Source organism: Ixodes scapularis, unplaced genomic scaffold (assembly GCF_016920785.2).
Source record: "Ixodes scapularis isolate PalLabHiFi unplaced genomic scaffold, ASM1692078v2 ptg000627l_1___fragment_1__unscaffolded, whole genome shotgun sequence".
Lineage (NCBI taxonomy): Eukaryota > Metazoa > Arthropoda > Arachnida > Ixodida > Ixodidae > Ixodes > Ixodes scapularis.
In genome coordinates, this window is record NW_024610013.1 from 2,204 (window position 1) to 28,865 (window position 26,662).

The 26,662-nt window shown below is 44.4% G+C and overlaps 1 protein-coding gene across 1 annotated transcript; it reads left to right on the forward strand.

Moving 5' to 3' along the window:
* LOC120840479 (scoloptoxin SSD14) lies at positions 1–26,234 on the forward strand (the record flags this gene model as incomplete). The annotated part of the gene is given in 10 exon segments (XM_040211057.2): positions 1–216; positions 957–1,079; positions 1,931–2,028; positions 5,122–5,314; positions 6,933–7,096; positions 11,375–11,664; positions 13,954–14,141; positions 16,722–16,962; positions 21,961–22,074; positions 25,860–26,234. Coding segments are annotated over 10 exon segments (1,774 nt in total), but the record flags the coding sequence as incomplete, so codon positions are not given.
* Between the last annotated feature and the right edge of the window lie 428 nt (positions 26,235–26,662).

The following is a 26,662-nucleotide window of genomic DNA, read 5'->3' on the forward strand; positions in this document are numbered from 1 at the left end:
CACAAACTTCACCAAGAGGGATTGTATCATTGTATCCGTGGTGCTTATCCTGGCCATTGTTGTCATCGCAACCACTCTCGCCCTCGGCCTCCCAGTCATCAACGAGAAGCGAGCGCGCTACTTCGACGTCAGTTTCTTCGTCTCTCCATCCGAGCTCAAGTCGTTTAGTTCTGCCGCCGTCGTCGCAGACGCAGAGCCCTGTGCTGACATAGGAAGGTTAGTGGACACTGCTGATGCTTTCTCTTGAAATTTTTCACTGAACACCTTCTGCTAAGGGTGCACTGGCTTTTCTTGTTTGACTGCTCATGTCCAATGGTCAGAATGTTCAGCTTTTTTTTTTGTTGGAGCAGCAATAATGGAGGGCTTTACAAGAGGAGCCTGTCTTGATTTTCTTAACCTGCAACAGACTATGGTAAAAAAAACAGCCTCCACAAACAACAATTGTCTGCTGAAACACACCCAAGATTGAAAAGTCGGAACCACGCTTCATGTTTTTGCGAAAGTGCGGCACCGTGCGTGACATTTACTGTTTTGGCCATCGATCACGTGTTCTAATCTCTTAGCTCTTACTGTACCCTTCTTGTGGCACTTAACCAGGATGGCAGTTATCGTGTTGCTTCAGCCTATCATCATAGTAGTCATGTCGTCATTTCTCGCTTATACTACTGAGTGTTTGTTTTATTCTGTTGAAATTTTTAATTTCATTGAATGTACAATCCTCAGATTCCTGAGGGAACACATATCCTATGAATTAATAAAATGTTTTTATCAGGCAGTCATATTTTTCTGCTGGGATCTGCAATCTGTTTAAGAAAGACAACACAGTTGCCTGAAATTTGAGGCAATGGATTCGGTCTGACATATTGGCCCTACATACTTTTCTTCATGCTTGGCTATAATTGTTTGTCTTTCAAATTATGTTATATCTGTGGCATGTTTTTTTTTTTTATTTCCAGAAATATTTTAGGGAAAGGGGGCTCTGCCGTTGATGCTGCAGTTGCCTTGCTGTTTTGCGATGGTGCTGTCAATCCTCAGAGCATGGGATTGGGTGGTGGAATCTTTATTACAGTATACACCAAGTAAGTTTAGTGGTGCTCTGTTTTCTACTTTGTTTTAGTGTGTGTTTGTTTGGTGACTTGCGCAGCTGGTTCAGATACAGGATTGACACCTACTTTCATTTCATGCTGCATGTTAGTGGCAAGCATTTGACTTTCACATCCCATTTTTTTTTTTCTTTTTGTTCCATCGATCAAATAATTGATTTTTATCCTTGAGGTAAATTGTATGTGACAAACAGCATTTGGGTGAATTGTCTCGCACCGTGCCCCTACTTTGTCCCATCTGAGGGAATTCCGCCAGCTAAAGGGCCTTCCCATTTGCAGGCTAATACCATTAGTAACTAACATGTAAGCCAAAGGGCAAAGCTCTTTTTTTTTCCTTTGAAAATTGTTTTGTATTCATGCTTCATTCCTGTAGCTTGTGCTCCACATGTTGGTTTAAAGTACATCTGGCAGAGTACTTTGTGTGAATTCTCTAGTCTATACGTAATGTGGTCAACTCCTAAAACATTCTCTGCACAAATGTTTTTTTGTGCTATCCACCGACTCATAGAGCAAAATATAAGGGGCATTTTCCTTGAACTTGGAGTGACCTTTAAAATGTGTTAATTTGAGAAGCCTGGTAAATGTATACTCTCTGAATTGTATTGGCATGTTTACTCAAGACTACCATGCTGTTGATGTTAGGCATCCTGACTGCATTATCTGCAGATTTTGAGTTCTTGCACATGCTTCAGATAAGGCAATTCTAGTTTAGAAAATAAGCATTGAGACATTTTACATTAATAAGCTAGGACAGCAGTAAAATGACTAGATCGAACCACTACTTATGTTATGACTAATTTTGTTTTGTTTTTCTTTTTGTCTTGTAGCGCAACAGGTGTTGCGGAAGTGTTTGATGGCCGAGAAGCATCACCTGGAGCAGCAACGCCCGAGATGTTTGTTGGAAACAGCACGTTACTTCAATCGGGTAAGTGATCAGTTCCTCTGATGTCAAGCTCGGTGGATGTATCGCAAGTTATTTTTCCATCTGTATTCACGTGTATGTGCACACAGTTTATTGTTGCTTCTATCCAGCTCCTTTATTGCAGGCAATGCTGGCAACTTCATTTCTTTACTAGTATTTTCTGTGATCCTAATTTCACCACTTAAGAAAAAAGTGTAACATAGTAATTTTAGTGGTGTTCAGAAATAGGGGTCAGTGTATCAGATGTTTTGAAAACAAACCCTCTGCTGCCGCCCCCCCCCCCCCCCCCCCCCCCTTCGGGACTTTTCCCCCTCACCTAGAATTTTACACATGCGGAATTCAAGGGTGAGGAGGGGGGGGGGGGGGGGGGGGGCAGGACATTTGGACCCCCGTCTGGAATCTGCCACTGGTGATGACTAAGTTTTTTTTCAAATTCTAACTTGCATCAAATACCAGATTTCAATGTCAAATGAAAATCCTTATTGCATGCCTTGTAACTCAGTCACTTGGCTTTAGAAGTTCCTTAAAGGGCAACTCCGCTTCATTTTTGGTTTTGAAAAAACAATGCAGTCCCCTTCAGTATCGCCTAAAAAGACCACACGTCAAATATTACGACTCAGTTCTGTATAAATGTTCCTTAAACGGTCCGGCAAACTTTGCAACTCGCCAAGTTGCCGAAATCGGCTGACTCGAGCGGGCGAATTCAGGCGCAACTAACAGCGCAGTCAAGGCTACGGAATGGGCGGAGCCAACATTGAGGTGAACGTCATCATCATGGCCCCCTTTTGCTTGTTTTTACTTACTTTTATTTTTACTCCGGGCGAGCGTAGCACATGACGTCAGCAACGTTGTCTCTCGGCGCTCAGCGGTGTCCACTTGATTGGCGTAACGCACCTGCGCAGGGCGCTTCTTGTGAGCTGTCCGGCCGCCTGCCGTGGTCCCACCGTTACAGACGTGTCCCGGGTCAACCACCGTCGTCGTCTCACCATTTGCGATTATTGTCTCTCGGAGTTTCGTCCACACTACGAACACCACGTGCACAGACTTATGCCGTAGTTGTGCAGACGTCGTCGAATGCCGTAGACACCAAAAAGTGGTGAAAAGTGCGGTGCAGGCAACACGCGCACCTGCCATGCAGGCTTTGCTGCCACACGCCCGCCCCAGTCCCGCCCGTCGTTGGGCCGAGGATCACGTGACATCTCGTACCACGTGATGGCCATGTACTTGGCGGCCCGAGGCCCGTGTTGCCGGATGGAGCCGAAGTTTCGATTTCTGCTCGTGTTTAAGATTAGATTAAAAATATATATATCCCATTTTTCGCGAAGCAAACGACGTAGTGTCTTTTACTAGGGCTTTTTAGTTTGAAGTCACTCGTTATTCCGAAATCTTCGGAATTGAGCGGAGTTGCCCTTTAAGATAAAATATTTTTATGCTTTATTTCTTTTTTTTATTTAATATATATGTTACTGTGCAGTTAACACTGAACTTGCAGTGTCCAAGTGCTGTGAATTTATTATGATAAGTGACTGAATGGCCACTATGTTTGTTGTTTATGCCTGGCTGCTTCTGCAACCATGCAGTGCTTCCGTCTTGTGGTACTGCTCTGGTAGCAAAATGACTCTACATTTCAGTGCTTTAGAAGCATCCACTAGGGGAGACATAGGTATCATATTGTGAAGTGCCAGGCTACGCACATACGGCCTGGCTTCCATCAAATCACTCGGCTTTACCCTGTAAATGTGTATCTCTTTTTTTCTGCCGGCTGCCCATCTCTAATATTTGGTGGAGGTGCGGGTATCGTCATTTTCTGTTCATTTTCATCGCCCTGGACGTTGGTTTCAGCAGTCCTCCGCCGCAGTCAATCGACTTCCAGCTCATAGTCCTGCTGCACAACACCCTCCTCACTGAACTGCCTCAGATGCCTAAGTGACGATGAGACAAATCTTCAAGGAACATAGGCTATGAGGGTTTTAATGAAGGAGGTGAAGAATTAAGTGCCTTGAACAAGATGAACACTTGAGGAGATCGAGGGGCATGCGAACTGATGGTCCTCTGCCCTGTCCCCAGCCCCCGTTTCTATCAAGAATGATCACATGCATTCCCCAGCCCGGATCGTGACGCTATTGGTCCGTGGCTGACTCAGAAGTTGGCCAGGTTACGGAAGGGGCTGCAGGTCAAAAGACACGAAAACACATTCTCATTCTTCACGGCTGGCGACAGTCTTTCGTCTATAAATGTCTTTGTCCTTGTCTTCTGTCTGTGTCTGTGCGCTTTTCAGTTTACACCTGTGTTTCCTTCATTCATCGGCCAGGTCGTCCTTTCTAAAGGAGGGGGAAATGTGACAAACGAGATGACGCTGGGTCGGTGGAGTGCCTGACCATAGTGCACCAGGCTCCGCGCGCACGGCCTGGTTTTACGAAATCATCCGGATTCATCATGTGAACGTGTATCTCTTTATTCCTGTCGGACACTCATCTTTTAACAATATAACTAATTTTAAAGTAGCCTAAAATACCGAGCCAGCACCCGTGTTGTAATAAACAGCGCCTTCTACTTTCAAAGCATTTGAAATGTAAGCAAATGACATAACAGGCGACAACCCCAGCAAACATCTGAGCCCATCAGGCTAATCGAGGTGCTTCTCCACGTCGGCTGCTTCTCCAGCGAAGCTTTATGCACGTGCTTCGGTGCAAAGCAGGGAAAGTAGATGCACAGAGCAGGCTTTATGGGAGCAGGACTGCTGCTTTAGAAATTATGGTGTCCACCAGGCCCTTATACTGCCCGTATACCTTTTCGTAAGATGAAACAAATGCCTCCCTTAGCATGTACTCGGTGCCACTTTTGTTTCTCTGCCCTCAAACCTAAAAAGCGCCCAACCCAATGTTTTGGAATTATCTCATCACTTTTGGTTGGGTACTTGCTCAATATTTCGCAGCATGTTTTCTTGCATACTCAATCGGAAGAGGGGCATTTCTGAAACGGCGCTGGAGAGATGTGCGTTCCCCGAGGTCGAACATTTGGAGAACCCCTGCCTTAAAAACTCGAGGCTCGAGAGACTATCCGTTTTCTTTGCTTTTGTTTTCTATTCGCATGCAGGTCCTCTTTCTGTGGCCATTCCCGGGGAGTTAAAGGCGTACTGGGCTGCCCACCAGAAGCACGGCAAGCTTCCCTGGTCCGACCTTGTGCAACCCACCATCGACCTCTGCAAGAACGGGTTCCCCGTCGGCAAGCACCTGGAAGACAAGATCCAGGGAAAGAGGTCGCAGCTCCTCAACGAGCCCTCGCTCAAGTGAGCACTGCCGCCGCTAGAGATAATTGTACATACAAAGACTGGTTTACACATATGCGTTGTGATCGACCGGGTTGCAACCGCTTGTGATCACCTACGACAAGGCAATCATCTGGTAGCTTTGGGACACCAGAATTTGCTTATATTTTTTCATTTTTTTATGCAGCCTTTTTTCACCGTCGGCTCTGAATACTACTTCTAACAATGTTAAAAGTAGGTTTCAGCGTTTTCGGTAAATGCCGATCCTTGGATAAAAAAAAAACTTGAGCTTCACGGGAAGAAAATGGTCGACAGCTTTATTTTTTGTTGACCTAGAACATGGCCCGAACAAACCATCTGTGAGGCCGCTTCTTGGTTTGGAAGCGCGCGTTTTATCCTGTCCCTTTTTTCCCATAGGCATGGGGACACGTTTGGTGTGTTTGAGTTGTGCTTACGTTCCGTGCAGGTTGGGGAATCCCATGCACGTGTCCCATTTTTTTCCCAATGTAAGCCCCACCAATCCCCCAATTTATTGTCTGATGCCAATAATTGGTACCGAAATACACCAAACCTGCAGAGAAAAATAAACCCTCAAAAAACGCTCCCTAATTCGAAGAAAAATGGACCCCAGAAATTCAGAACCCTAGATATAGGTAGTGCATAGGTAGTGCATAGATTTGATTTTCAAAATACTGAAAACCCTCCAGTCTAGCCACACAGTTTCTGAGCCACCCAATTGATGGCGCCAGTGTTTTCTCATCGTGAGGGGTTGAGACACTCTGTCATGCTAAAAGGCAAATATGCGAGCTAGCTGCGAGAGATCTTGCAGATGCTGAAGAATAGAGGTGTGTACACAAGAAGTATGCTATGGGTGTATACATAGCTTGGTAGAAAATAATTTTCTACTGTTTCGTGTAAAGCTGTGTACTGGAAAACCCTTAATGTTCGTGAGCCCTTAATTTTCGCGAATTTGGCAATTAAGAAATTTGCAAAGTTTAAGGGCACCCGAAAATTTCGATCCTTGAGAGTTTCAATGCAGGTGTCTGGATATCGCAAAATCTAGTGGCCGCAATTATGTCCTCTGTGACCAATTCGCGAAAAATAGAGGCTGTGAAAATAGTGCAACCCTTGAATGACTAATGTGCTTGTTTCTCAAGTTGTGTTGTTCCCTCCAACAGTCGATTTTCGACAGGCTGTTGGCTTTATTTCTTCATTAACCTCAAAATTCTCAAACTTGCTATATTTAAAAAAAAAAGAAGAAAACGCAGAAAAAAAAAGGTATTATATTAACTCTGATTATGAGACTGATTCTGCCCTCCCAGCAGTCTTTCTCACTACAGAAGAGAACAGTTTATGAGCTTCAAATTGAACGGGAAATCTTAAACTTGGACGAGTTTCAGATACAGTCACGTCTCCCTTGTATGGACACTGGTAATATGGGTACCAGCAAAAGCTTTAGGTGCATATTAGGTAAATGCACACATTCTTATCTCTTCGTTATGGACAACTTGCATTATGGGCGATTTTTGGGGATAACGGAGATGTCCGTATTAAGGAGACACGAATGTAGTAGTTGTAAGCTTGGGCTGATGGTGCATGATTGAGTTTCTCTTGGCATTTATGGCTTGGCCTATTGCAGAGAGGTGTTCTTCAACAACGACACTCAAGACCTGTTCAAGCAAGGGGAGATCATGAAGCGCCCAGTCCTGGCCCTCACACTCGAGCAGATCGCCCAAAACGGAGCGGACGAGTTCTACAATGGGGCCACTGGCAAGAAGTTTGTTCAGGACCTGGCCAATATGGGTAAATTAAACCCTTTGCGAGTTGGGTTTCATGGATTGAACATGTCACGTGAGATAGGGCCTTTACTCAATAGTCACCAAAGGTCCTGTGCTGCAGTGGATGTCAGAATTCTAAAAGGACCGCATGGAATGCAGTTTTGCTGTAAATAACCTTAAGAAAAAAAAAGTTTGTACTGGGTTTTTTATTTTGGCATTTTACTTAGAATTTGATTAATTAGAGCAACAGCGCAGGTATTCTTTGCCCCTTTCTATCGAGTAAAAACGACTTCTACGAGGTGTTTCTCTACACATGAGCCAAATTGTTCAGCCCGCTTGGGGAAGTGAATGATGTGTTGGAACTTTCGCGAGGACGGCATCGGCTTATTTCTGCAGAGAGGATATGCGCCAGGAGCAAGCTTGCCTAGGCAGAGACGATTTACGATCGCGCGCGGGGGGGCGAGATGTAAACTTCGTACCCGCAGCGGCCGGATGCAGCCGCGAAGATCAACAGCTGGGAAAGTGGAGACGGACAGAACGAAAGCTGGAACGATATGGATCGGAGAACGAGAAAGTGGCTCGTCTGTTTGGAACGTGTGTGGTGTGTGTAGTTTAAAATAAAAGTGTTGAGATTTGTTGAGACTGATCGATATCTCGGAACGCCAAGAAGCAACAATTCCCTCAACATGATGTTCAGTATAATAACCTTTCGAATAATTAACTTTTTAATTAATGAATTGATAAAGGTGTTTTCAATTAGAAACTTAATGAGGACAATCGAAAACTACTGAATGAACTCGTTTTAGGTACATATAAGGCACATACAGCATTTTGTGGCGTTCCGAAAAAACGCTAAATTTGGACGCATTCCCAGGTTTCGGTTTCCTATCGGAGGGCATTTTTTGCCGGAAGTACTGCCCCCTTATGGCCGAGGCATGCAACACACATATGCCGCATATCACGAAGGAGGCCCCCGCGGGGGACACCTGCGTTAGTAGGTGTTCAGTGAGTGATCTCGCCACTGACTCCGAGCCATGTGGGTTCGCCTGTCCACGTCTGGCTGTGCTTGGCTTTCCCGTGTCTGAAAAAAAGGTCATCCTGGCGGTTGAGCCGAGCCCGGCCATGATTAGACCATTCGGTAGCCCCTGGGTGAGGCAACACACCACTTCGGCCTCTGGTTCTCATAGACAGGAGTCGTAGTAAGACCCGGCCAGGACGATTCACTCGGGCCTTTTTTTCACATCGCCTCTTTGTATTTTCTCTCCTTCTCCTCTTCTTTCTACTTTCACTTTCTTTGGCGGCAAGGGCTAACCTTGTGTGGCGATGGGCCACTGTCTTGACCCACACTTGGGTATAGTTTCCCAGCAGCACTGTTAGAGTAATGTCTCCAGCAAAGATCTTTTTGTTATGGTGCATTACCAAACCCCTTGTTGGGCTTGGTGGTGGGCGGTGCACCAGATTCTCGGCATCTTTTGCCCTCCTATGGTGCCCCACCCCTCTAAACCCCTTACAAAGCAAGCCTTGAAAAGGCACTGTCTTTTCATCATTCTTGTCCAGCTCGCTTGCACCTTTGCATTCAATTGCATTATAATCAATACTGCATGTCATTAATTTTTCCAAATGGACCCTTTAGCAGAGGCCAATAGGATATTAAAGGGATTGTCTGGTGATATTCGGAAGAAGTTTTTGCACTGGTCACGTAGAGAGGGCCTAATTATAGTCATATGAGATATTTATTTCATTAAAAGATGCCGCAATATTCGTGAAATCAATTATGAACATCACTATGAAACTTCACGCCAAATTTCGCAAGTATGCATGGCTGGTCGTGAAGCGACGTCGCGTCGAGCATGGTGACATGAGAGTCCCGGGTGTTGACTTATTCCCGGGTTTGATCAACATGGTGGATGGTGCGTACAAAGATCATTGGCGAAGAATTAGGCTTCCCTCGATACTGTCAATCTGGTCTTTCTTAGAACAAAGTATTTTACTGAGACAGCAGTCAAGAGCTGAGGTGGCTTTCTTTGCCTGATGTTACGTCAGAGCTTCTGCTGTTGGCAACGGAAACCCTGTGTTTTGCAGGTGCAATCTGAGCAGCTGGGCTCTGTTTAAAATTGAATTACTTGTGTGGCGGAGGATTAAATTTTGGATATTGTGCGGATGATGTTGCTAAAAGCAATGGCAATATACCGTATATTGCTGCATATAAGTCGACCCCCCCCCCCCCGATTCCCAACCCTCACAAATAAAAAGAAAACTTTTTTTGACGGAAAGGTAAATTTTTGAAAATGAGCATTTATTTGAACTTAGCACAGAAAGGTCTAGGGCCTTGTCGTATTTGCCCTCGTCGTGGTCGTCGTCGCTTGACACAACGATGCAGTCGCTGCTGTCAGCATATTGTGGGTCACAGGCCAGTTGGGGGAAGCGGCGTCAAGTACACTTTGAAAAGGTCTCACAAACCATGTCCGTTGGGAGTCCATATCAAGCGTCATTGACCCACTAGGCCCCAGTGCTCAAAGATGCGCGCTTCACACGCCCTGTCGCTGTCTTGGGGTTGTCATCCGAACTCATCCACTCATTATAGAAGACACCCACGCGGTCCTTGAACCGCTTGTTGAGCACCACGTCAAGGGGCTGGAGAATTAATGTCATACCGCCCGGAATGATGACGAGGTCGAAACCCTGTGTTCCCTTCCGCCTTCTTCAACATAACATGGCAGTGAAGTGGTTATGCTCATTGCCTGTCATCAGCAGACGAACCTGACAAACCCGTTCTCTGTGACCGTTCTCCTGCTGGGCGTGTCGAACCAGACCAGCGTTTGGTTGGCGTTGCTGATCTGTCCGAGCATGAACTCCTTTGTCCTCAAGTTGGCGACTTAACGATAATAGCTATGCAGCTTCTCCTCGTACGCATCGGGCTGCCGCTGAAAAACGGTGGTTCCCCTTCTTATGCTCAAGTCATGGTCAAGGTATCGAAGAAGTGGGTGGCACTTCACGAAATTCGCCACCCACTTCTTCGATACCTTGAAGTCGCTTTGGTCGATATCCATTTCATTGGCGACGGTGTGTGCCTTGCCTTTGATGGCCTCGTATGACACACTGAGGCAGGAAACTGTCCTTACTTCGGACCGCGGAAGGATTGACGGGTACCAGAGCATGCAAATATCTTGTCACGCTGTTGCTTTCATCCTCGTACGCACTACTTCGAAATGCCGAAGCTGCGTTCAGCTGTGGCATTATTCTTTTCTTTGACATACGGGATAACCTTTTGCTTGAAGGACGCGCTTTACTGATCCGTAATTTTGGAGGCATTGTTGGTGTTTGCCGAGGAAGTCACGATAGCTGAGTACCAAATCGCAACGGGGCTCCAGCATGTGTGCGTCCGACGATTCAGTGAGTCAGCTGCAATGCGAATGATGCAAATTTGAAACAATCCCTTCATGTGCGGAAAAAAGGGAAATGTCCCTAAGAGCAGGTGAAACGTCCCTAATATCGCTCCTTCGGCTCAAAATTTGCGCAAACCTGCGTATAGGTTGACCCCACTAATTTTAAATACATTTTAAAAAAAAAGTGGACTTTTACGCAGCAGTATACGGTAATTTATAATTGTTAGTTAAAATTTTACCGGACAATCCCTTTAACCTTTTGTTTTTTTTGTGCAATGCATACTTTTCACTGGAACAATTTGGCTCACATTTTGAGAAACACCATGTTATTGGGATAATTTAAATGGGCACTGTTAGTTTCAATATTATGGGTTTAGATCATTCGAACGATTGGTTATTAAATTTTGATTCATTTTCTTATCAGTATTTACTACTTCAGTTATTGCCATCGGATAATAGCAGGAATACGAGGCTCGGTCTATTTGAGAGCTCTTTTCCCTCTTAAATGCTGCCATACACACTTTTTGTACAAGCACTTTTGTAACCTCGCATCCTTCAGAAGTTCAACCGTTTGCCATGGGTTCTTTTTTTTTTCCTTGACTCTCACACTTCACCAGGTGTTGTAACAATGTTTTGATTTCTAGCGACGACAGTCTTGACATTTTTCGAGATCATTTGCAAACTTTTTGGCTTGGGGACACATCAAAAACCAAATTGTGAACTGTTACTATCCAGTTTTGCTGTTGAATGTTGAAGTTAGTTTGTGTGTTTGGGCCTGTGTTGTGCCTCTGATGTGCCTGAAGTAACTGCCTGTGGTGACTGTGCCCATCATGCCCTTGATAACTGTCCATGATGCCTGTGATCACTGTGCCCGTAGCGACTTTGGCCATGATGCCCTCCTTTCTTTTGTGTCGCAGGTGGCATCATGACTGAAGATGACCTCCATTCCTACAAGGTCCATGAAAAGCCAGCCTCCAGGTCAACCTTGTTGGGAGACCACGTGCTGTACAGTGTGCCACCACCCGGCAGCGGGCCCGTGCTTTCCCTGATCCTCGGAATCATGGACGGCTACGGCTACAGCGCTCTTAACAACAGCCAGGGGATCGACGAGGCGGCTCTCATGTACCACCGCTTTGTGGAAGCTTTGAAGTTTGCGTATGCCAAGCGGACCTACCTTGGAGACGAGGAGTTTGTGAACGTCACAGAGGTGGGTTTGGAAGTTTGAAAGCAGACTAAAGAGGCGCTAAAGTGGTTACAGGTTCTCATTTAGTGCCGCATGCTCAATCTATGCAACCCCTAAGCATCCTAGGAAACGCATAAGCACAACCATGCGTGGCTTTTTTCTCCATTATAAATGCTACCAGTTATCACTAGGCACCCCTTTTTCCACGACATGTCTTGGGAAAGGGGCATGATGCAGTGTTCGGTCACATTTTTACTATAGAAAAGGTCTAAGGAATGTTCTAATTTAATATATTTTTAGAATGCTCAAAATGCTTGGATTCAGTTATCGCCATAAAAAATGAACTCAGTAAAATATTCTCTTATTTTAGTCATTGAAATTTTGCACTGACCTAGGGAAAAAAACCTGGCAGAAAGGTACAATGTAAGGGAGCTCCCAGATGCCATGAAAATTTACAATGCGGAATTACAGAACCTTAGCACAGCCAAGGATGATTTCAGGAAGATATATTGATTGTAGTCAGTGATGGTGATGCTCAAGGAAAAGAAAGTACAAAAGGCAAAATATTTCTGTAAGGAGAAGATTCTGAGCATAGTAGCTTGGCAAAAGTGTCAATACATGGTGCCTTCATCAAGCGTTGCAGCTAGGATCTGCCCATTGGTCGTGGCAAGTATGAATAAATAAAAACAAAAAGGGGCAACAAGCGTAAGTCAGCCTTCCTTGGCACTAATAGATAGTGAGGTCCTGATCCCTTGTTATCATCTCTAGGCATCGTCCTGGAAGTATTCCTTGAGGTTGTACTAGAAGTCGTCCTTGTGGTTGTCCAAGAGGTTGTCCTCTAGGCGGCGTCCTAGGAGTCGTCCTAGGAGTCGTCGTAGGAGTCGTCGTAGGAGTCGTCGTAGGAGTCGTCGTAGGAGTCGTCGTAGGAGTCGTCGTAGGAGTCGTCGTAGGAGTCGTCGTAGGAGTCGTCGTAGGAGTCGTCCTAGGAGTCGTCCTAGAAGTCGTCCTAGAGGTCGTCCTAGAGGTCGTCCTAAAGGTCGGCGTAGAAGTCGACCTTGGGGTCGTCGTAAAAGTCGACCTTGAGGCCGTCCTACAAGTCATCCAGAGGTCGTCCTTTAGGTCGTCCTAAAAGTTGTCCTTGAGGTGATCCTAGACGTCGTTTTCTAGGCGTCGTCCTCGAGGTTGTCCTTGAAATCCTCCTAGAAGTCGTCCTTGAGGCGGTCCTAGAAGTCGTCCTCGAGGTCATCCTAGACTAGACGCGGCTCTCCACAGCCAAAAAGTAAAGATTAAAATAAAAATAACAGCTCTGCTGATGCCCATGGAAGGGCTCTATTCATTTGCACATATGGTTGGTTCTCCATTAAATTATGATACAAGTTTTCTTGCTTATCCAACAATGCCGCCACAGTGGCTTGGAGACAAAGCGGTGGCTTACGGATACCCGCTTGGCGTGTTCGGACCTTGGTTGAGTTGCCTGCAAATTGGCAGAAGCCTGTTGTGGAGAAAGTGCCATGTAGACAAAATTTCTGTTGTGCATCTTGATCCCTTGGTGATTTCCTCAGTCTTTTGCTGAGGCATGCCAGGTGCCCATTGGTTTGTTAACTAAAACTCTAAAATTTCTGAACTTCTGAACTGAATGGTTTGAATTGGAAATTAGCTAGCTCAATGAATTCTATTTCGTTTTTGACACTAATAATGGTATTATTATTCATTCAGACTGTCTGGTAAATAACCATTGTTTGCATAGTTTGAACATTACAACTCTGTTTTGCCAGGCAAAAGCATGTGGAATTTCCCATTGAACAAAATGCTTAAGAAAATTTGCTCAGTTTCCGTTTTAGACCAAATCATTCTTCGAAGGAAGTGAACACAAGGGGCATGGATGGGCACCTCACTGCATTAGCAGATTCTAGGACTTTTGCTGCAGACTTGCTTTGCCACACACATTCGATATCCCCTTAATGTGTACATAAACTTCATGTGGACTGTGTGAACTGCACACAGATGATGCCACACGGGCTTCGACATCCACTTATGTGAACTGCATGTGAATGTAATTCTGGACTAACGTGTCTGCCTCTGCCTATTGTTAAAGGGGCACTGAGAGAAAACTGCCAGCTATTTCATTCAAATTACTGCTGTTATATACTAACAGCTATTAGTGCCTTGTGCATTTTCAATCTAGTGAAGCAGAACTTTCGAGAAATTTACTGATGTTAGCTGCTACACTGATGTTTGGCTTGATAGGAATAGATGTCCTTTCTGGTATAACCTGCACTAAGGAACCAAATCTTTAATTTTCCCTCTTTTCAGATTGCCTCTCAGATGTTGACGAAAGATTATGCTGACTCCTTGCGAGCGAAGATCTCTGATGTGATGACGCACGAGCCCGAGTTTTATGAACCAGTGTCCTTGACAGTAGACAACAAGGGAACTGCCCAAGTGTCTGTTCTAGCACCCAACGGTGATGCGGTCTCTGCTACCAGCACAGTGAATGGCTAGTGAGTACTGGCTTATATATTTATTAAAAATTGCCCTCAGGGCCCCGAGGGGCATTAGAGGGGAGTGGTTGGTAACTACAATTCTAAATTTAGTGTTATCAGTAATGGTGATGATGTCATCGGGAAGGCCATTCCAGTCCAGAATAACTTCTGGTGGGAGGTAATGTTGATGGGCTGTTGAGATGTTCTTGGGGCAGACAATTTTGCATGAATGATCAAGTCTTGCAGAGATATAGCTGGGCTGGCAAAGGAGAGGCCGTCGTAATGGTTTTAAACAGTAAATTTTATCGAGGCAAAGACTGGAAATTCTGCGATAAAGGGAAAGATCAGGAAGAGTTAATTGAGATTTCATTGCAGTGACACTAGAAAAGCGAGTAATTAGAAAGAATGAATCAAGCAGCACGATTTGGAACAGATTTAATTGCGTTAGTTAGAAAAGACTGATAACCATTTAGAACAAACCCACATACAGCGAATTATCGTCGATATCGGACTCACGAAAAATTTAAATAAAAATGCATGTAAGAAATAGTTATTATAACGAGCAACATATTGGCTATATCAAACTATTTCCCCTCGGGAAGGCTTCCAAAAACGCGCAAACAATTGTCTTCTAGCCTTTCCCCATCCCCCCCCCCCCAAAAAAAAAAAGAAAAATAGGAAAGAAAGAAAATTGCAAAAGATCAAGCTGCAAACAAAATTGAGCGAAGAGAAGCGATTCAGAAAGGGGAGAAAGCTAAAAAATACACTCTGCATGCATGCACAGAAAAAATAAGTTTCATCCCAAAACCGTTGCCCATGAAGAGAAGCAAATCAGAAGGGAAGATAAGCTAAAAAAACAAACTCTGCACGCATGCAAAAAAAAAAAAAAAAAAAAAGCTTTCTAGCGTGTTGTTACAAGGTGGGAGCAAAGAGATGAGAAAGAAAGAGAAGCTCTCACCTTACAACGAACGTATCGTGGATGTTCGTTTTAAATGGTTTTTGCTATATCGAACAGATCGTAGCGTTTCCTGCTGTTCGTTATAAACTGGTTTGACTGTACGAGTGCCAGATAGCTGAAGCATAATCTAGTTCTGGGCAAAGAAGCGTGACATAAAGGAGACGTTTGAGGTTAGAAGGGGCAGACTTGAAATTGCTACGAATATAGCCAAGTTAGCGGTTTGCTGATGATATTGCATTGTCGACATGAACATGCCAGGACATATTAGTGGTTAAATGAGTACAAATATACTGTACTGTGTAGCAATTTGGATGGAACTGTCTTTGAGTGTTAATGAGTTTAAGGGCTGGGGGAAGAATGTGTGAAGCAGAGGTGCAGCATGCATTTGTTAATGTTTAGACACATCTGCCAATTGCGTGCTTGGAAGAAAAGCACACATTCAAAGCGGGATGGTGCACGCGTGCCAGCTGTATTTGAGAATACTGTAAACCCCTTTATTTTCGCGGCCCCTATTTTTCGCGAATCGGTCACAGATGACATAATCGCGACCACTAAATTTCGCGAATTCTTCAATTCGTGAAATTCGCGAAAATTGAGGGCTCGCGAAAATTGAGGGTTTTACAGTAAATGGAAACTTTGCGAATGTGTATATCTCGATTGTAGTAAAAAGTTCCAAAATTAAACTGACTGATATGCAAGAGTATACTATGTTAGGCAGAGATACCCTTACAACCTGCATTCAATATGCACAGTTATTTCTTTTTTTAACTTGAGATTAAACAAGGAATATTTTATATAGCAAGATTTGTAAATTCACTCAATTGCATATGGTTGGGCATCTCTATAGGGTTCATTTTATGTCAAATCTGTCGTTTACTTGCCATCCCAAGACATCAGACCTTACGAAGACACAGTTAAAAAATATAGATAAACTTTGCTTATAAATGAACAAGCGGAACAACCTTCACAAGTTTAGCTGGATTTTCGTCTCAGCAGTATGCAATGGTAGCGAAAGTCGTGAAAAAACTATTCGATATTCAGATCGAAAATATTCGACCAAAACCAGTATTCGCTTCGAATTCACTTCGAACTCAAAATCTACTATTCGTACAAGACACCCTTGTGGTCATTCACTTTTAAGTCGTGGTACCAGTCATCAACAGTATGCTGAGGCACATTTAAAAGTCCTTCAGCCACCTGCTTGAGAGTATTTGCACATGTTTCTTTAAAGTATTGGAAACTGTGGCTCTTTGTTTGTCTAATGTGATTGAAAGTCTAATTGTCATTGAAAGTGTAATTTGTTAGTTTTTTTTATATTTATAAAATACCTAGCCACAGCTTAAAAGCCTCTACTAAGAACCGTACCTTACCAAACAAAATGTGGCATTTTGAGTTCCTGGATTGATGGTAATTTCTCAATTAATTTTTTTTCAAAACATTCGTATCGTAAATTGAACGAGTACTATATTAAAAATGGGCTCGAATAACATTCGCTTTTAATTTTCTTTTTTGCCGCTGGTTTTGACAGTTCCCTCCGAAACAATCCCCACTCGCTCTGTTGGCTGCAGCTTTGCATACATTGCAAATCCATCACAAAAGAGCCGCGCCTCACACCCGGTGTGCCTTCTTCTTTTTCCCAGCTTCGGGGCCATGCTGCGATCTCCCTCGACGGGCATCATCATGAACAATGGCATGGACGACTTCTCGGTGGAGAACTCTAGCAACTCGTTTGGCCTCCAGTGGTCTCCCGCCAACCTGATAGCGCCTCACAAGCGGCCGCTGTCTTCTATGTGCCCCACCATCATCACAGATGCCAAGGGCAACGTGCACACCGTGTTCGGCGGAGCAGGGGGCTCCAGGATAACGAGCGGCAGCGCATTGGTGAGTTCGAGGCCGGTTTGTCGGTCAGGGGGTGTGTGTCTTCCAGCAGGTTACGTGGCTGCAAAGGGGATTCTGGAGGTTGGATAGCCTCGACAGGGAATCCAAACTTTTCCAGCTCCTCTCGTGCACTTAAGAGTCTGGGGTAGAGGCAGAGAATGCCAGCTCCAGGTCCCGTTTGCTGATCGGTGTGGTTACCTCTCCCAATGGTTTATGCAATTGGCTCCGTGGAAAAATGGTGCCTAAGGTTCCAGTCAAATTCATAGGTTTTGCCTGTCGTTTCTTTTTTTAGTTCTTGTTTAACCCTGCCTTCCCCAGAAATAACTTGACTTGCCTTTCCTAGAATGGAGAAATGTAGTTCATTTCACTCTCATTTCAAGTCTCTTTGCCTCTTTTTCCTTGTGCATGGAATCAGATCTTGCTAATCGAAGCAAGGACATAATTGCGATGACCATTCGGCTGGAACGCTAGGTACCCTTCATTTTTTTACCCACGTGGCCGGCCACGGGGTCGTATAATTTCTCTCGCGGTTATTTTATCGGCTGGTTGAGGTACCCGCAGGGGCCGCCTCGGGGTTTTGAAATATTTTTTGGTCTCCCGTAAACCCTATCTGCCTTGGCTGATAGCTGAGGAACCCCTCCTGGTTTCGACATTGATGCAATAAAGCAGTGCAGAAGCGTAAAGACCCTGTAAACAATAATGCACATAAACTAGGGGATGTTTGGCTCGTAGTTATGCATCAAGGGGTTGCCCAGCTCTGATAAAATATTGCTTATGATAATTAAAGACACTGGGACAGTCGAGGAAATTTGGGAACTCAGGAATGCATGACGGTATCCTGGGAAACTCGTGTGTTCCTTGAAACCCAGTTTGAAAACCTGGGGGTTTGTCTAAACTTCTGCAGCCTCCTTTACATTTTTACAAGTTTGTGGTAAAAGGCTGAGAATGTAGTCTCCTGGAATTACAACGCACTTATTGCTTTCAAGTATCCAAAGAGTAGGAGCTGCCATGCCCATGTGCTGCTGCTTGCAGCATTTTCTGCACACCCCACGTAGTAGGGAAATAAAGGGAAGTATAGGGAAGAAAATAAAGCATTGTCAGTAAAGCAATGTATTGTATTTACTCTAATTTAACGCGCCCTCGATTGTAACGCGCTGCCATTTTTCGAGATCCGAAAAAAACAAACATGCGATGACCTCGATTCTTACGCTCACCAGATTTTGTAGCTTGGATACAGAAATTAAACTTTTTCTCACTTGGAACAATGAAGGTTTATTCCAAATGCTTCAATCTTGCGATGAAATGAACGGCGTTGTCTCTCGCCGGCAAGGTCGTCATCACGACGACGGTCTGGTGCAGCGCCCATGGTATGCATCACTCGTAATCATTGTCGGATGACTCCTCATCGCTGTCAACGGCCCAAATCATTTCATCTTTGATGCCGTCCATAGCATTAGAAATTCCACACTTCTTGAAAGCCTTGATAACCATGGCAGACGGGATCGTGCACCACGCACCTTTCGCCCATCCGGGGAAGTCCTGGGGTGCTATGTTGCGCTTTTTGCACTCCCAGGAGACTTGGAAGAAGGAAGTGACGTCAACGACTAGAGCAAACGCAGATTGGATGTTGACAGAAGGAAAGAAAATCAACATCCAATCTGCATTTGGTGCGTTGTTGACGTCACTTCCTTCTCCCTAGTCTCCTGGGAGTGCAAAAAGCACAACATAGCCCCCCTGTAGCGATGCAAGTTTCTGGAACACTAATCGCACGTGATATCCATCACTCTCCGCGCACAATATTACTTTTCTTTTGAATTCAGCATCATGGTGAACACGGCGTGTCTTTGCAGTGGGAACTTCCACGCTGATACGAACGCAAGAAGCACACGAGCTGGCTACGCTCTAAGCCTCTCAGCTTCTCAGCGCGCAATAGAGCGGCAATTTTGAAATGTCGATGGCAATATGGTAGCGCAGTTTTGGGTCTCGCTCAATTGTAGTGCGCATGTGACTTTTAAACCTATTTCTCCGGAAAAAAGGTGCGCGTTAGATTCGAGTAAATACGGTACAGTGCCCCTCAAACTTAATGCCGCCACTCGGTTACGCAATTATTGATCTATTGCAGTGGTTCTCAGTCATTGATGTTTCGCGGACCCCTTGTGGATCGGCGGGGATGGTGGAAGACCTCGTTCGGGGTGGGAGGAAGGGAAAGATATTGGTTTATTATGATAATGATTTAATTAATGAATATAACTAGACTAGTGAGAAGTAGACTTCTCTCATTGAGATGCACACGAGAAAACTCACCCGAAAATTTGAATGTTTCTTGTCAATTTGAAAAGAAAAGCCAACTTTTATTGCTAGGCTTGGCTGAGGAGGCTGGGCCTTGCGGACCCCCTAACATTCCCTTGTAGACCCCAAAGGGTTCGTTCGTGGACCCTCGTTTGAGAACCTCTGATCTATTGCATGCTACCCAAACATAAATTGGTCGCTGCAGCTGCTGGAATACCTTCCCCTGGTTAGGTTTTCATTGAGGACGCGAGTCTTCACCAACTAGTTTGACCGCTAGATCCAAGAATAGCTCAAAAAGTGAAGAAACCGGACCATCTCGTGGCGGCGTTAAGTTTGGAGCGCACCATACCTCCAGTCTGAAAAGCTGTGCATCTATTACAAGCCATACGAGGTCACCCACATTTTGGAAGTTCGGACTTTGTTTAAATCTGAGGAGTTAAAAAATTTTAACCAAAGATTTTTAAAAGTACCAGACAACTGATTGGCATATATACAATTCCAGAAATCAATATCTTTTCCATAACTTGCATGTTTTTTGGCATGATTTAATCCTTTGAGGAAAATAAACAAAAAACACAACAGAGTTGTGGTGTCTGTTAGTCACCACCTTTTCTCTGTGCTATGAATTGATAATTTCACTGTATACAAATGCACAGGAGTTGCTATACTTCGTTTCACCCTAGGATGGACTAAAGCAAAAAGCTACAGACTGCCAGATCCAATCACGAGCCACTTACAAATTGCGTGGTATTGCGCTTTGATGCATTTACCAGTGTCCGCGTCTCGGATCACCGATGGGGATGGGCAGAAAGTGGTTCAAATCGAATAGGAGTGAGTGACTCAACAATTTTACATTGCAATAAAGCCGCGATGTACAGGCTGTTTGCAGTGTTGAAGCTATAGAAATGATACAGCGTTTCTTGGGTTCGGTGCATTATTTGTCCACCCCTAATGAAAGGTAGGCATGTTATAGTTCAGCCTTTAGCGTATAACGTGATTGGTCCTGGCGGCCAGTGGCTTTGGCCTTTAGTCCATCGTAGGATGAGACAAAGTATAGTTCAGACATTCGTTCAATTTTAGCAGGTCTGGATATAAATATTTGGTTTGTTCATCATGGCCTGTTTTTCAAAATTTTTTACTCCAAATGTTTTAAAAAGAAGTGTTTTGCTCATACTTACCAGTTGCATCTATTCCACAGCCAGTTAGCATGTTGAAAATTGAAACCAATCGGGAGGAAGCAGTCAGCAACAAAAATAATTCTTTCATTTCATCAAATTTTGTCCAAAAATACAGGGTGTTTTAATTTTATGTTATGCTTAAAGTGGTGCGGTTAATTTTCGTTTTCAAGAAAACAAATAAATCTTGTTTTAACTGTGTTTAGGAATGCCCTCCACTCAATATCCAAATTTTTCATCCTCCTCCACGCGAGAAATTGTATTTTAAACTCTTCCCAAAACGCATCCTCAAAAAAACAGCATTTTTGTTGGCAACATTGGCAACCGCGGTAGCTCTGACGTAACATCAGATAAAGAGCTGCATTGGGGTGCCTCCCGACTGCTGTACTGTAACTTTTGCTTTTTTATTCGTTTATTCTTGTTTCTCTGTCAGACTAGATCTTTGTGGATGTAAGGGGCTTTTGTTGTGCGGTTGGTTGAAACAACTTTTGGACTGCAGACAAACGATGTCCTGCCGCCGTGTGAAATACAATTAAGCCGTTCGCATGCAATTGTGGCCGCGATCTGTCAGGTTCCAGATTGTTTTCGGTTTCGCCGCATAAATATATTTTTAAAATACGACTGTTCCTCTAGCATCAATTTTTCATGATCTCGCAAGACATTGATATATAGTCTAAGCGTCTAAATTCATGTTAGAGCTCACCTTTAATGCTATTTGTATGCAAAATTGTTTCGGTTTCGGTTGCGCCGGATAGACCTTTTTGTTTGTGTAATTGCTGCTTCACGCTCAATTCCTCATGATCTCGCAAGACATTGCCTTCAAATGTCTACGTTGACGGTAGAGCATCTTTCTTATTCCTCTGTCTCCCACAGTAATGACTCTAATCGATGTGATAGATTTTGTGGACTCCAGCTTTGTCTTCAACACTAAGTTATATGGCGTGCAAGTATGCCTGCTAGTAAGCAAGCGGCGAAGGAAATCTTTTTCGCGCATCTCGTGCGTTTATTTACCCGCCAATGCGCTCGAAGGATCATGGCCCCTGCCTGTCTGACCCCCTGCCTGTCTGACATGGTTTTCTGCAATTTATATTGTCCATTGATTGGTGTGTTCCTTCTTTATATTTACTACTTTTGTCAAGTTTCAACAATTCTGTTTTTGATGCAACTCATTGGGGCTGGAACATTTCAGATTTGAACTATAAAACATTTTATGATCACCATCCTGTCTAACTTTATAACTAAAAATTGAAGTCCTCCAATCACATAAATATGTACAGACAAAGTTTATTTCAGAACTGGCTCATGGAACGATTAAGCAATTAACAAGTTTCAAAGAAAACTATTTTTCATGTTCCAGAGGACAGTAAGCGAAGTACTCTCTAGGTAAAAAAGGGTAAAAATGCCTGTATGGGATCGAGCTCACATGGTTGGCTTTCCTCACTTTGCGTAAGGCTTTTCACGTGAAAAGCACGAGACATCTGGGGTTGAAGCTTTTGTACCATATTTTTGCACTTCTATAGTTTTTTCTTTATTCCAGATTTTGTTCCGGACCCTGTATCTTATGCAGTCCATCAAGGAAGCCATTGACAGCCAACGGATTCACCACCAGCTTTATCCCAACCAAGTCCTTTACGAAAAGGGATTTCCTCAGGTACCACTGTCAGCTCATAATAATTTGTATTCCTGCAGCACTATTAATATGTTAGTTTACATGGTAATGGAGTTATGTGCAGAATGTGGAATTGTAAGCGGTACTTTTGCATTTCTTTTTTAGATTTTTTTTTTTTTTCTATTTCTGCTCGTTCATGTTATTGAATTCCTTTTTAGTGAAAAATATGACAGTATTCACTCGGGCATTGCTAGCTGTCTGTACTATGTCTCGGCTGGATTTCAACAGTTGAAGCACCCCCAAATTCCAGCCTTTGCTATAATATACACATGCCCCAAGTCGTAGGCATCTTGGTCACCGCAGCCCCCACCCCCTGCCCCTTTGAAATATTTTCACTCATAATGTGTGGAGAAACAAAAGCGATAAGTGTAGCATGGTTGTGCGATGTGGGTGTAATGTTGCTGCCGCGTACCTGAGGACAGAGGTGCGGCATGGTTAATTCTTGTAGTGATCTTTGAAGGATGTGGGTAAGCGCAGTGGAAGTTTCTAAGACCATCCAACATTATGCATAGCAAATGAATACTGCCAAAGTGGGATTTTGCATAATGCGAAAATGTTTGAAAACTACTCTTTTGAGCAGACGACGGGAAGATTTTCCCCTTTGTTGCGTCATTCTTGGCGGGACGCCACGGCTGCCTTCCGCTTTCTTCAAGCGGCACGGCTAACAAGAAGACTCGACTTTTCTATCCTCGTGCCAAGAGGGAAGAGAAGGATTTTTCCGTAGCAACGACAGCCCACAAGCTCGAAAGCTTTGCAAAGTGTCTTTCGTAAAGCTATCGCTTTAAAAACTTCTCGCCTATATATATGTCACCGCTCGGAAGAATATCTCATATTTAAAAGGCTGATTAGAGTACCGTATTTTCAAATCTTTAGACCTTTCCCGTGCATGTCACTCGGGCAAAAACTGCATAGTCACTGGGCTGCAGAGGCATTTGCAGTGTCTCGTATTTTGCAGAAAAGAGCCACTGCACATGCTCAGAAAGCGTTCCATAGTCGAGTAGACAGAGATGGCAGTGCCCAGAAGGTGATTCTTGGAAAGGTCTACAGGTGACACCTTTGTACAAGCCGCACACCCCCTATAAATGCCAGTTTTCAGAAAAACAAAACTGTGTATAAGTCACCAACCGATTTTCCGAACTTTGCAGGGACCGAAAAGACATCCGACTAATGGAGCAGTCCAAAAATAGGCGGATTATAAAATACTTGACTTTATTACATCTAAGTGGGCTTAAAAAAGCCGTCAAGTGTCTTGCTTCTGGTTACACCTCCGCTTGCGTTCGACCACTTTATATTAGCTGGAGAATCGCTTCCTTCTTTTCTAGCATTTGTGTCGAGCACTTTCCGCGCTTCTTAGTGACACTTCGCGGCAGCAGACGAACAGATGGCGCCATGACGTCTAAGCCAGTGTAGTCCGAAAATATGGTACGACGAAATGAGAGGCGCAAGTCCACGACTAATGGCAAATGAACAAAGCAAAAGGGTAACGATGATGAAGATATGGACGTGCAGCTAGACAAAAAAAAAAGCCTTAGAATAGCATCACCTAGTGGTAATCGGGTAGCGCTGCCAAACCAAGCCAATTCATGTGCAGCCAACGTAGAATCTAAAATGGCAGCTTCTCGGTGATGTTTCTTGCCGATCGCTCGTGACAATCTTTTATGAAAAATTGAACTTCAAACTTCAAGCTGTCTCAAAACATTGGTCGTGAATATGCACTATTTCTATTGGGGAGGTCACGGTTCCTACTTTAGGTCCGAGATATCAAACAAGTCCGCGTTTGAAAAATCTGTCGGCGACTGTAAGTTGCACCTAGTACTATACATATATAGGTTGTCCCAGGTCTCCAGACTCGATCTAGAATGGACCATAAAAATTGACACCTGCACGTAGCAATTGAAATTTTCGTCAAAGGTGTATTTCTCAGGTCGGTTCTTTTACTTGTAAAATTACAAAGCGTAGCTCTTTTTTGCAAAAAAATAGGGCCAAGAAACTTGCCAGGCTCAATGGCAGGCAGCGACGCAGATGACTAAGTCGAGTTGCCGGGTGCGTTTGGCGCACAATTGATAGATCACGTCTGGAGCAGTGTCCAAAGATGCAGGCGACCAGCACAAGAAAGCAGACGACACGCAGACGATATCTATTGGCAGCAAAACTTCCGTCGTTGTGCGAACACATTTTTTTCCTTTAAGTTTTACTTTTAATATGCACATTTATTTTTTAACCAAAGGTACATTACCAAAATATTAGGTTCATTTGAATAAACTATGGTGGTCATGAGTAGTCTCATTAAAGGGCAACTCCGCTTCACTTTTGGTTTTGGAAAAACAATGCAGTCCTCTTCAGTATCGCCTAAGAAGACCACACGTCAAATATTACGACGCAGTTCTTTCTAAATGTTTCTTAAACGGTCCGGCAAACTTTGCAACACACCAAGTTGCCGAAATCGGCTGACTCGAGCGGGCGAATTCAGGCGCAACCAACAGCGCAGTCAAGGCTACGGCATGGGCGGAGCCAACATTGAGCTAAACGCCATCTACATGGCCCCCTTTTGCTTGTTTTTACTTCTCCGATCGAGCGTAGCGCGTGACGTCAGCAACGTTGCCTCTCGGCGCTCAGGCGGTGTCCACATGATTGACGTACGCGCCTGCGCAGCGCGCTTCTTGGGGAGCAGACCAACCGCCCGCCGTGGTCCTGCCGTTACCGCCGTCTTCCGCGTCACAACCACCGTCGTCGTCTCACCGTTTGTGATTATTGCCTCTCGGAGTTTCGTCCACACTATGGACGCCACATGCGCAGAGTCCCAGACTTATGCCGCAAATGTGCAGACGTCGTCGAACGCCGTAGACACCAAAACGTGGCGAAGAGTGCGGAGCAGACGACACTCGCGCCTGCCGCACGCCCGCCCGCCCCCATCCCGCCCGTCTTTGGGCCGAGGATCACGTGACCTCTCGTACCACGTGATGGCCATGTACTTGGCGGCCCGAGGCCAATGTTGCCGGACGGAGCCGAAGTTTCGGTTTCGATTTCCGCTCGTGTTTAAAATTAGATTTAAAAATATATATCCCATTTTTCGCGAAGCAAAAGACGTAGTGTCTTTTGCTAGGGCTTTTTAATTCGAAATCACTCATTATCCCGAAATCTTCGGAATTGAGCGGAGTTGCCCTTTAAGGAGGTAGCACCATCTATCAATACAAGCGCCAAACCCGCCTTGCTAGTCGACTTGGTTGTCTGCGTCGCCGCCTGCCGTTGGCTCTGGCAGGTTTCTTGGCCCTATTTTTTACAGAGAGCTACGCTTTTAATTTTTACAAGAAAAAATCGACGTGTGAAATACACCTTTGGCGAAAAGTTTAGATTGCTATGTGCAGGTGTCTATTTTTACGGTCCATTTTAGATTGAGCCTGGTGACTTGGGACACACTATATATTTACGGTCGGTGTAGCAAGACTGCATTGAAAAGCCTGCATATATGTACCATTATTGCAATATATGTGCAAGCGAAAGAAAATTTAAATATTCTCGTCGACAAATCGAACGAGAAATTAATTTGGCAAATTTGCAGTTGTGGTCTATACTTATAGAAACAAACTACATAAAAATGACACCGTCGTATGCAATGCACCAGCTGAAATTTCGTAAACCGGTCACGACTTATATACCGGCGGCAGTATATGCCAAAGAAGAGAACCTCTAAACAAAAGCTCTCCCTTTACAACTGTCTGACAAAGAAAATGTCTTGAGAAATGTCTTCTTCCAATGTTTTCCCCTAGGCAATCCTGGACAAACTGGAAGCCCTTGGTCACACCATTGTGCGAGAGACGCACGACACCGCCTTCCAGGGAATCCAAAGGTTGTCAAACGGAACAGTTACTGCCAACATGGACTACCGGAAGGGGGGCAGCGTGGCCGGCATCTGAGCCCACTGTGGAAACGCGGCAATGGTCGGACTAAGCGGGGCTCACCACCTTCCTGCCAGTGAGGTCGTCGTAGGTTGTATGGGAACAAATCAAAATTAGCGTCCATAGCCCCCATTCCATTTTTTTATTCAGCCCCCGCACTATTTTGCGGTCGGTGTCGAGGCAGTCTGTTTTTACTTGTATTTAAATATGTGAAATATACGAGAGATTAAATTATTTTTTCTGTAACCTTTGTCCACTTTCTTTCCACATACGATCGTGTTAAAGGGCTCCTTAAAAGAAAAAAGAAAACATTCTTTTTAAACAAACTAGTTAAAACACGCGTGTCAAAAAAAAAAATTGTACGTGAAAAAAAGTAATTTTTCTGCCACTATTCAGAATGCCTTCACAGACAGTGCGAACAGCCTGACCTTAACCAGAGAGGACCCTTTCGCGGTGGGTCTCTAGTTCCTCGATGTATGCCTTGTAGCCAACCGGGAGGAATTTGCTGGTGCTTCCAGCAGCTTTCGCAGAAGGCGATGCTGCCATTTTCAAGCCATCACTCGGACTGTAAAAGCGGGCATCGCAAATTGTTTAATTTTATCTACCCGCATAAAGTCCTGCCATCACCTCTCCCCATCTAGCCTGGAGGGACAGCTCAGCCGCCTCACAAACGC